The 11,633-nt window shown below is 41.2% G+C and overlaps 1 protein-coding gene across 1 annotated transcript; it reads left to right on the top strand.

Moving 5' to 3' along the window:
• The first annotated feature begins 3,304 nt into the window (after window positions 1–3,304).
• On the top strand, window positions 3,305–10,059 carry LOC118405483. The gene is made up of 3 exons (XM_035804985.1): window positions 3,305–3,390; window positions 4,493–4,586; window positions 6,996–10,059. Exon 3 carries the CDS (start codon window positions 7,111–7,113, stop codon window positions 10,057–10,059), a length of 2,949 nt encoding a protein of 982 aa, XP_035660878.1. The 5' UTR covers window positions 3,305–3,390; window positions 4,493–4,586; window positions 6,996–7,110.
• Window positions 10,060–11,633: the final 1,574 nt, after the last annotated feature.

The raw sequence follows: 11,633 nt of genomic DNA, 5'->3' as shown, positions 1-11,633 counted from the left end.
TTCTGAAATTTTCCCCGATGAAAGAAGGCTAAAAGTGAAAAAATTCTATGTCGGAACATTTTGTCTGAAAATTCTGAGGTAAACTTGAGGAAAACTATGCAGTTTACAGGAGATTACAGAAAAATGTCGTACGTGTTTTGTATATGTTGACTTACGCAATCCCAGCCTATACCTTATCGTACTTCACATATCTAGAAATTTTGAGAGAAAATGCGTATGAAATATCTTGGAAGTCAATCAGGACAAATGGCAACATGTTCTACAGAGACTACACAAAGTAAAACTTGGATAAAACTTAGTATTTTCCCATAAAAACATGGAAAATTCTTACCTCAGTTCTAACGGGACTCCCCATGTTCGCTCTCCTCTCAAAGTGCAGTGGCGCCAAAAGTTTGTATGAAAAATTCTCTCATCCGAACTTGAACGTGATTGGTGGTGATAGTGAGGGACGTACCATTTCGTTGTCCGGGTGGAATGAAACACGGAAATATTTTCTATTTTCTTATTTTGTGGTGTCTTCTTAAATGATTGATACAAACATATGTATTTGTAACATGCACCCAAGATTGTACAATTTAGACGAAACTCAAAAGTTTGTTGATCCAAAGGGTAAAACAGACGATTCAAAGATACCTCCCTCGGTCGCTCTCATTGCCCCCCTGACAGAAACGGGACACTCCATTTCTAGACAACAGGTGCGCCCGCCGCCATCACCGTCTTGTAGGGGATATTTCAGTAAACACTTTGGGGAAGGGACGCTCATAAGTTTTGTAGACATGTGTTTGTTACTGTTAGTTTTAAACCCCGAAACAAGATTGTTGTAGCGACGAAAAGGCCAGGAAATAGAAATGCAAATCTTACAAGCGAAAATGGGAAAGAATACTAGTATCTAAAATCAAATAAAGATTTTTATGGCATGTATTTGATTGTCTGTGTAACTTTTGAAATCGGCATATTTAACAGTGACTGTTTATTGTCCATAAAACCATAACCATTCTAGAGTAAGCTTTTAGACAAGAGTAGCTATACTAATAGCATACAGTTAGCCATAATCGCTTAGTGAACAGTTTGTTTATTTGTTTATTTGTTTATTACACTTCCCATATAAAAATGGTGGGGAGACAAAACAGGTGATACCACCTCTGCAAGTTGTCTCCCCGAAACAAAGTACACAATACAAGTAAATAATAAGAGTCAACAATGGTATATACAGGAATAATCGGAAACAAACAATAACTTATATACAATACACATTCAAGTAAATAATAAGAATAATCAAAAATGGTATGCACAGTGATAATCGGAAACAAAATATAACTTATATACAAAATGCACAATGTTTATATACAAAGTTGAACGGTTAACGTGCTCTTGTTGCGAAGCACGTCGAACAGGAGCAGAACGACGTCCAGGTACATGGGGTGTCTGTATTATAAAGGTGTGTGAATCGGTTGTGTAGGTATTTTAACAACTGTCGTTTAAATGTAGTTATGTGTGATGACTGAGAGACATAGCGGCCCATGGCTCTAAGGTTCCCATCCAGCCCATTCCAAATACTAATGAGTCTTGGGATGTATGAGGTGGCATACTGTTGAGTTTTAGACCTAAAAGGTGTTGCCATGTTGGCCCTAAAGCTTCTAGTCCCTCTAGATGAGAAAGAAACATATTTCACTATGTCTGAGTCATATATGTTCCCAATAGACTTTACAAAGAGTAGAACGTCGGCAGCTTCTCTCCTATATGAGAGTGGTAGCATACCCAGAGACGTCAACCTGGATTTGTAGTCAGGATGTTCATGACCAGCACCCAGTATATACTTAGATGCACGACGCTGTACACCCTCTATAAGGGTGTTTACCTTTGTTTGTCTGTCATATCTGTTAGTTTTCGGTCACTTACAATGAGTCCTCGGGCAAGAATGTTATCATTATTACGTTTTACGATTCCAAAGCATTGGAGAAGGAGTCCATGAAAGCGTGACGTATTGTTTATTCACATGTACACAAAAACAGCAAGCTAGACTGTCCGTGGGGAGGTGACATGTAGACGGAACAGCCGCTTCGGGATGTGACATGTTGTCATCCCATCACCTCTTCTTGAACTATTTTCTTTACGTCTCGAAAGAAATCGGCTCTTACAGTTCCGAGGCATCTATACCAAATTTTGATGCAGTATCGTGAAAAGTCTTGTGATGACTTTTACTTTCATTCTCACTCTCTGTAACGAATGGAAACCCCGTATCAAACAACACAGAAAAGTACAGGACGCTTTGACCAAACGAATGGACACTAAGACTTCCGTTTTTAACAGTTTCAAAGTAAATGTGCGTTTCCTTTTCTCAGGCCTGTTTATTCACCATTTTCACAATCTGAAACACAGACAATTAAGTCTGAACACTGCACATAAAAAGGGGATATGAAATAGAAAAACATTCCAGCTCAAAATGAAGTTGTTTGATCTTTACGCCGTGTATATCACTTTGTGGCCGGTAATTGTGTGCGCTCCAGTTTATGGTATTTTTCAATTGTATTTTTGAATAGCATGATTACATTCAATAGTTGGAATAGGGATAGCCAGAATTGAATGAAACAGCTGAATAAATAACAACACCAAAACTAACATGGATGTGAAAAAGGTTTGAAATAACAAGGCGTTGTAAGGAGTTGTATCGGGCTGCTGCATGAATAGGAAATAAAACTATGAAGAAGGATGGCGTGTCTCCGTATCTCTCTCAAATGCTGTTTGTTTTCGTTTGCTCTTTTATCTCTCTCTCTCTCTCTCTCTCTCTCTCTCTCTCTCTCTCTCTCTCTCTCTCTCTCTCTTAAGGCTGCATGTTTACGTGTGCGCTTTTTCTGCCTCATGTACTCTCTCTCTTTCTCTCTCTCTCTCTCTCTCTCTCTGGCTATCTATCTTTCCCCATCTTTCTCCACCTTTTCCTTTATTCTCCACTTACAATAAGCAAGTTGATGAAGTCAGAAAATATTAGCTTTTCCATTTAATATTATTTCTATTGCACTATCGTACGTTAAACGGAAATGTGTTTTTCAGACTCTTTCTGCATTTTCTTTCCATCCGTCAATCCTTTGAGATCCGTTACAAATTTCCATGGAAAGGTGGACACAGAGCCGTCTAACTGCTAATGAAGGTAGCAAAAAATTTCATTTGAATGTTTCAACTTTCCGCCACCCCATTTGCGACATAGCATACCGTAGGGCTGACGTCTGTAGCGTTGCCATGGGTACGGACCGAGGGAGATGAAAAGGAGTGCTCTTTGTTCTGAGGAACAGACCAGAAACAGGAAAGTGCAGAGACGACATCTGTCCTTTTTGTGATCTGAGGAACGCAAGATGCAGCCATGAGAACAAACAACCGCCGCCGCCTGATCCACCGGTAAGTCTCTCCACCGGACACGATGAGAACTACTTCATACTCAGAGGTTCCATTCCGGCTGTTTTTGTAGTGTTTTAAGGCGTTTTTTATCAGGCTTTCTATTTTGTACCGTTTGATATTTTACTTCATGTCCACCGGCCGAACGCTGTCAGATATATGAACCAACGTCAAAACAGCCCGAGCCGAACCTCTGCTTGGAGAGTAGATGCGTTTAAAGTATCACTTTTAACAACGGATATGTCGATACTGTAACACAGATAGAATAGAAAATGAACCGTGTTTTGTTGTAGAATGTAGTTTATGCAGCAACGAGAAAACTAAACTTGAGAAACTGATAGAACATATGTGTACCTACTTCTTACGCCTAAGTGAGACAGGCAAGTCATATTTGTAATGAATTTAGACAAATCTTTGATTTGAACATATATTTGCTTACATTTTCGCCATCACAAAGAAGCGCTCATGAAGCTTTGTATCGGTTTGAGATTACAGTAATGCTACTCGTATGTGGATCACAATCATGTAACTTTCGAGGCTTTTTTCTTCTTTACGTTGTAGTATTAGTATGATTGGTATTATTTGAATAAGCGGCATATCATCTGCAATGATGCAAACATACAGGCTCCTTTTGAGCTTGATAAAGAAGCGAGAAGAAGTCGAATTCACAAGTAGACTTGGGCATTGGGCATAGACTTAACATTGTATATACATCATGTATCCGTAAACTATGCTTTTTGTTGCGACCTACACTTAACCAAGTATGTATGTAAGAATATGTATATGTGAATGTGTGCAATCAAGGTCTTCGTTAGTAGCATTACAAAGTAAAGCGAAAAGTTTCTTCTGTACCGTTTTTCTATTATAATATCCATCAATTTGTTAACGTTTAACCTATCGTGAAAATGCAATTCCAAAATACTCAACTTAATGTGAAGAAATGTATCTCCATATAACCCTTAAGCTTTTTCTTGACACGTGAGGCTAAAAGTGCGAACTACTTTTTGTATCCATCAAGTCAATAAATGTATCTCCATACAGCGCAATTTCATGGCACGTAAGGCTGATGGTGCGAACTAATTTTTGTATCCTTGTTTATTTCCAGGGACTGCTGGCCATTTTCCGGGCTGTTCCAGTCGAGACGCAGCACCCTCGCCGCACAAGGCCGTGGTGGACGGGAGGGGCGACCGCCTTAGCCGGTACGCGGTAAGAACTCTTCTCACTTTGCCTCCTTCGCAGTCTTCGGGAGTTGCAGCGAAACAAAATAAAATTCGTTCTTTATCAATGAAATTCTTTGAAGGATTTCTAACATCTTTAGTCATTCAGCGGTCGCAATTCGGTCGCTGTCTTAAGTGGAAGGGGTGTGTAACCATAGTAACAGCCTATGTTTCCAGTCGGCCTTTTTGTCTACTCACTACTATCGCCACAAAACTCTACAGTGTAATATACATATTTTACAAGATCTTTACAACAGTCTGTCTGTCTGCGTGTCTGTCGCTTGGGTTACATAGTGTACAATGTACATTGTCGTCGCAAATCAAATTCCTGCAGTTTAATGGGTGTATGTATTCGAGGTAACGTTAAATATTTTAACATTTAACGTTAAAGATCTTTACAGCAATCGGTCAATCTGTCTGTCGGTTGAGTCGCCTTGTTATGGTACGGTCACATTTCCAATCCGGGCCTATCGGGCAGCTTTCCGGAACGAAAATCCCGATATAAAAGACAACAAAACACAGAACGTAAAGAAAAATAACCATCTGCATAATTTGTGCATATTCCTGGATAAACACTTTCATTCTTGTTTCCGTTAACATTCCGGTTGGTCCTTTAGAATTACATGTAGTTGGGGTGTTTAAATCATTTGTATTGAAGTAAAAGTAACGATCCAATTTGTCTAGTTCCATGTTGATCCCACATTGCCCTGGTGTATTGTAGATTTTATTTCACGGGTGATTCATATGCAAGTAGATTTTTTAATAACATGAATTCCAATTCGCCGTCCAAAAGACTGGTCGTATTGCTATAGTTTGTTTATAGTTTGCATAATTTGTACATATTCCTGGATAAGCGCTTTTACTCTTGTTTCCGTAAACATCCTGGCCGGACCCCAGTTTTGAAATTTGACTTTAGTGATTTAATCATTTGTATTCAAGTAAAAGTAAGTATCCAAACTGAGGAGTTTTTTCTAGATTTAGTTTTATGTTGATCCCATTATGCATTCTGCATTCTATTTCATGGGTTATGCGACAAGGAGATTTTTGAATAACATGAATTCCAATTCGCCGTTCAAAAGCCTCAGGTCGTAGTGTTACAATGCTTGTGTGCATCAAAGGCTATGTGGATTCGTTTCTTTTGATGACGTCCATGCACCAATTGATTTTCGTCCGTTACCCCAAATTTGTAAATCTTACAAAGCAGTTGCAAAATGAGCAAATATGTGCCGATAATAGGAAGTATATCGGAAAACGGATGCTAATGTTGTAGAATGCCAGTCTCAAACAAGTTGTGAAAGAACAAAGCTGAAGAATCTATCGTTCGGTAGACCATACTATGTGTGTTTAGTAATTTGTTTAATCATTTAGATTTCATACTGAAGTTAATTTTTATCATTCGCATGCTTGCGCGCGAAGGCGCCAAGTTTGGGGTTCCTGGAAGCCGTCCATACCTTTGTTTAAGAAATTATTGAATCAGAGACTGGGCTATGTGATAGGGACCTAATTGTAATGGTGAATGATAGATCACACTTTGTTAATGATACAACTCAATAAAAGTATGACTATGTATGTGTGTATATGTAGATGTCATCCATATCAAATCGTTCTTATCACGCAACTAGAGCCTTTTCCAATATATGTATATGTCTATTAGTCTCTACCAGAATATTAATAGGGGAATTTGGTCAAATTAGGAATAAAAGCCTAGTATGAGTTACATGTAATTGGCCTAGGAGTGAACTGGCCGGCCGGCGGATAGCGGGATAGACTGCAAAAGACTTAAATCCCATGGCAACTTATTTGTCCCCATTTGGCCAAATTCTTCTCTTTTCCATCCAGCTGACACCGCTGGTTTGGTAAGGGGTCAGAAAAAAGGTCAAGTTCGATAATGGCTTTCTAGTGTGTTTTTTATGGTACTGCTGCGGAAATTTCTGGACTATGGTTATGATTTTTATTTGGTAATTAATTATCAATTATTCGCCTGGATGCCATCTGATCACTTAAGGGCGGGCCCGATAGTAATCGGATGGGACCCAGGCTAGGTAAATAGATCTTGTTTTCTGAGATACTAGGACATTTACGGTTGATTTCAACACTCTTGCTAATGATACTAAACAAATGTCAATTTTACATGGTAGCTGTATTATTTCATGTACTTATTTTATGTACTTTTAAATAAAGAAGTTGTGAAAATAAGTGGTGTAGCTATAGGTTTGGGCACCTGGCGTTTTTGTTGGAATGGCCCCGATTTGGAATTTCATGAGCCGACCTTGAAACAGAATAACTCATGAAGGGGTTGAGGGATCGACATGATTTTTGTTATATTTTATCATTTATGTCAATACATTTACAAGGTAAAAATAATCATAATACGCTTGCTTTATTTTTCAGGTGAGCCAGCCGGCTGGTTGTTCGCCCTCCCCGACTAGGGGATAACAACCCTGCAGCAGACAGCGGCACAGACCGTTTAGAAGTAACTTAGCTGTTATATAGTTTCATATCTAGCATGTCACATGTAGTACAGCAGGTGGTAGTTGTTTTCACTATCCTTGTGAGTTGTGCAAGTTTAGAGCCTGCATGTTTTCCTGGGTGCAAGAACACAAACTCCTGGTCATCCTGTATTCCCAATAGTAAACCAATTAATCATCGACCCAGCCCTCAGTATGACGCCTGTATACTATGCCCCGCGCAGCTACAGCAACAGCCAGTGCTAAACGTAAAGAACTCCTCCCAGCCAACCTCACCATGTCTTCCTAACAAGGGCAGTGTAGCCGTTCGGGGGTTCTCGTTTGGGATTCTGTCAGTTCAGAAACTACGACCACCACAGCAATCGGAAACATACGACCTTGCTCTCATTCAATGTGGAATCACAGATTTGGAACAGGGGATTTTGGCAGAGTTTCCTAAATTGGCATTCTTGCAGCTTGACTTCAACAACTTAACTCACGTCAAGGGAGCCTGGTTTGACGGTTTAAAGTCTCCCGCGCTGTTCCGGACCCTGTCATTGTCACATAACCGCATAAGTAATATGGATTCAAAATGCTTCCAAAATGTCTCTTACCTGGGCATATTGAACCTTGACAACAACTATTTGCAGGTTATCCAGTCATCTTGGTTTTACAATCTGAAAGTTTTAAACAGCCTTTCCTTGAGATCTAATTCTATTGAAACCATTCCCCCACAGGCATTCAAGTCACTGTCATTGCTATCAAACCTAGACTTGAGCAGGAATATGTTGACGTGTTTGTCAAGGGAAACTGTAGAGGGGCTCAACAGACTAGAAACATTGTCACTGGGTGGGAATAGGTTGCTTGCTCTCGATGATTCTATTAATTTGGTAATGAACTGGAAATTGAAGTATCGTTATCCTATGTATAGAGGCCAGCGCGTTGCAGTCAGGGTTAACGAAGTGCTTTTCTGTATCACTGAGCTTAACCAACTGAGGCCATTTTATCATGTCCAGATGCAACATGACATCCGCACACAGGCCGCTCGGCCAACTGCGGAACCACTTAGTCAATGTACTTATCTAAATCTTCTTGCTGGACGAAAAGCAGCAAATCAAACTAAGTATAACCTGCCACTGGTTATCATATCAGTTCACACAAAATCAGACAAACATGCTAAAAACATCGACAACTTGTGCAAACGGGCTTGGGAAGATGTGTCCACTGTAAAAGTAGCGTTGCGGGGAGACATTACTCTGCAGATTGTTCCCATGGGTGTAGACAGGTCCTGCAATCCCCAAATTGTTGCAATAGTTCTATCTAATGCCATATCTGACGACAACAACACCAAGCTGTATGCTGATAGATACAGTAACCACATGAGTGCCTTTGGTCATGAAGAAATGACGAATGTAACATGTTTGGTCAACACCTGGGAGGAGACATACCAACACGTCTTCGCGACACCATTGTCCAGCACTCCTGATGACACTGTGTGTGCAGAAAACACCCAGGCCACAAGGACCGTGTCCTGCACTCCTGATGGTACGGGAGAGGGGATGCCTCTGACCACAAGAGGACCTGAGCACCAAACAACAAAGTTAACCCTGGACCAGACAGATGCCAGTACAGAAGGAACTGTGAAGGAGAAATCCCCACGTCGAGCGATCATCACAATGATAACGATAGTAGCGGTAGTACTGGTAGCACTGTTTGTGACGTATGTTGTCAGAAGACAGCACTGTTGTTCACGAGGCCACCTAGGAGGAGCCCAAGGCACTGCACCCGATAGGACTGCACAGCAGTCTTCATCTTCAGGTGATGATCCCCAATACAGCGAAATCCCCGACGAGTACTTCGACCGGCAAAACACTTCGGCTTCGACGACGCGACAGACTGCTAATAACTATAATCAGATTCCTGACCAGTACTTCAACTACTACAACACAAGACCAGGGGCAGAACATTCTTACTGGGAAATTCCAGATGAGTACTACAACCGCTACAGCACATACCCTCCGAGACGTCGGGTGCCTCAAGCTGAGGTGGTCCTTCCTTCATCAACCAGGCTGGGCGGCAAACATCCATCCTACGATACAGCCCCTCAAGTCTGGAGAGACCCACAGAATTACCAGATACCTGCACGTGGTCGTCAGACTAACATCAGATCTCACGACAACAGTGGCCAACGATACATGGGTTTAGTTGGTAACCACAGACTATCTTACCCTCAAGACAACGTGGACTACTCTGTAAGACTTAGTACCGCTGCAGCTGAGGTGGTCCTTCCTTCATCAACCAGGCTGGGCGGCCAACATCCATCCTACGATACAGCCCCTCAAGTCTGGCGAGACCCACAGAACTACCAGATACCTGCACGTGGTCGTCAGAATAACATCAGATCACACGGCATGCTCCAAACAGACAACAGTGGTCACCGATACATGGGTTTGATTGGTAACAATAGATTATCTTACCCTCTGACACTCCGAGTGCCTCAAGACGACAGGGACTACTCTGTAAGATTTAACACTGCTGCAGCTGAGGTGGTCCTTCCTTCATCAACCAGGCTGGGCGGCCAACATCCATCCTACGATACAGCCCCTCAAGTCCGGAGAGACCCACAGAACTACCAGATACCTGCACGTGGACGTAACACTAACATCAGATCACGCGACTTGTCCCACACAGACAACAGTGGCCACCGATACATGGGTTTAGTTTGTAACCACAGATATAGCAGGAAACCCCTATCTTACCCTTCGACACACCAGGTGCCTCAAAACGACAGGGACTACTCAGTATCATTTAACACCGCTGCAGCTGAGGTGGTCCTTCCTTCATCAACCAGGCTGGGCGGCCAACATCCATCCTACGATACAGCCCCTCAAGTCTGGAGAGACCCACAGAACTACCAGATACCTGCACGTGGCCGTCGTACTAACATCAGATCACATCGAGCGGGCAGTAGTAGTGTGCCCGGATACATGACTTTGACTGGTAACTAAAACAAAACAATGAGAGCTGCGACGTTCAAAATGCAGACAATGCCTCTGTCTGTACAACAAACAATCCCTCTGAACAGTCAATTAGACATCAGTGCTGCGCAAAGTACCAGTCAGTCTACACTCACAGTTAAACCCTCAGAAAACAAAAATCCCTTCAACATGTCATGTCAAAAGGGACCAGTGCCATTTTTCAAGGTCGCAAGAGTGATAGGCCAAGTTCACAGGTCTAGAACTCTTGGCACGAACGAACGCAGCTGAGTTAATGAATGGCGAGTCCACAAACAAGGCAAGTCTTAATCGCTAGAGCGTTTAAGTATAATCACAGGTCATCTCAGGTCACCGGAACAAGGCATAGGTATGACCACAGGTCATCTCAGGTCACCAGGACAGGATACCTTCCCGACACGACACTGGTTTAACCCTCCCCTTGCTGCCTAACCCAGAACCAACACAAATCTGTGCCAAGCGGCTACCTTAGCTAGCCTACGTTGCACTTCATATTGAGGAAACAAAGTTGAAAAGTTGTAAATTCTGACCCCTTACGAGAGTGCTACCCGAGGAGTTTTGGTCATGTCACAGAGAGCAAGCTTTTATCAAAGGTTTAAGTGATTCTCATTCAAATTTACCCCTTCCTGTAATACTGAAGATTCTGGCTACATTTAATTCGACTGTCTGATCTGTACAACCAACGATATCAATGCCCCTCATGTCTAACTCCTGGCTGCTGCTGCGTTAAAAGCAAGGAAATTAAAAGCTGTAGTAATTACTCCTAAAATTGGCTGTGAAATAAAAATAGACATTGTTGTTCTTGCACCCAGAAAATATGGAAGGATGTGGATTGGTCTCTTGCTGAAGACATTTTTGTCTAATGACGTTAAGCGTAAGAGAAAGTGTTATATTACTAGTATAACTGGGGTGAGGTCCAATAATTGTAGTTTCGTAAAGGAAAACTCGTGGCTTAGATGGATGTCAAAGAATCTTGTAGGTTGTATTTGTCAAAGAAAATTGTAATTTGTAACTTGAATCTTGCTCCATTCTAACGTTACATTCTATTGCATTCCAAATATGGTCTGTTATTCATACAGAAATGTATACTAATATTTTGTCCTGACAAATCAAAATAGACATTGTTATTCTTGCACCCAGGAAATATGGAAGGATGTGGATTGGTCTCTTGCTGAAGACATTTTTGTCTAATGATGTTAACTGTAGGAGAAGGTGTTATACTATAACAGGGGTGAGGTCCAATGATTGCAGTTTATTAAAGTCAAAATGAAACTCGTGGCTTACATAGATGTCAAAGAAACTTGTAATTTATATTTGTAATGTATATTTATGTAATTTGTAACTTCAATTTTGCTCCCTTCTAGCTTCTGTTGCATTTCAAATATAACCTGTGATTCATACAAAAATGTATGCAAATATTTTGTCATGCCAAAGTTGCCAACATTATAATCTTCATACAAGCATATAATTCGTTCACGACTGGATATACGACCGACATCCGTAACTTGGCCATTATCATTGCTGTTGTTCTAAACTATACTGAGTCCTAAAGCCATTGATTACCAAAG

The sequence above is a fragment of the Branchiostoma floridae genome, chromosome 18 (assembly GCF_000003815.2).
Source record: "Branchiostoma floridae strain S238N-H82 chromosome 18, Bfl_VNyyK, whole genome shotgun sequence".
Lineage (NCBI taxonomy): Eukaryota > Metazoa > Chordata > Leptocardii > Amphioxiformes > Branchiostomatidae > Branchiostoma > Branchiostoma floridae.
The sequence above is the reverse complement of the archived record's forward strand: the minus strand, read 5'-3'. Positions and strand labels throughout refer to the sequence as shown.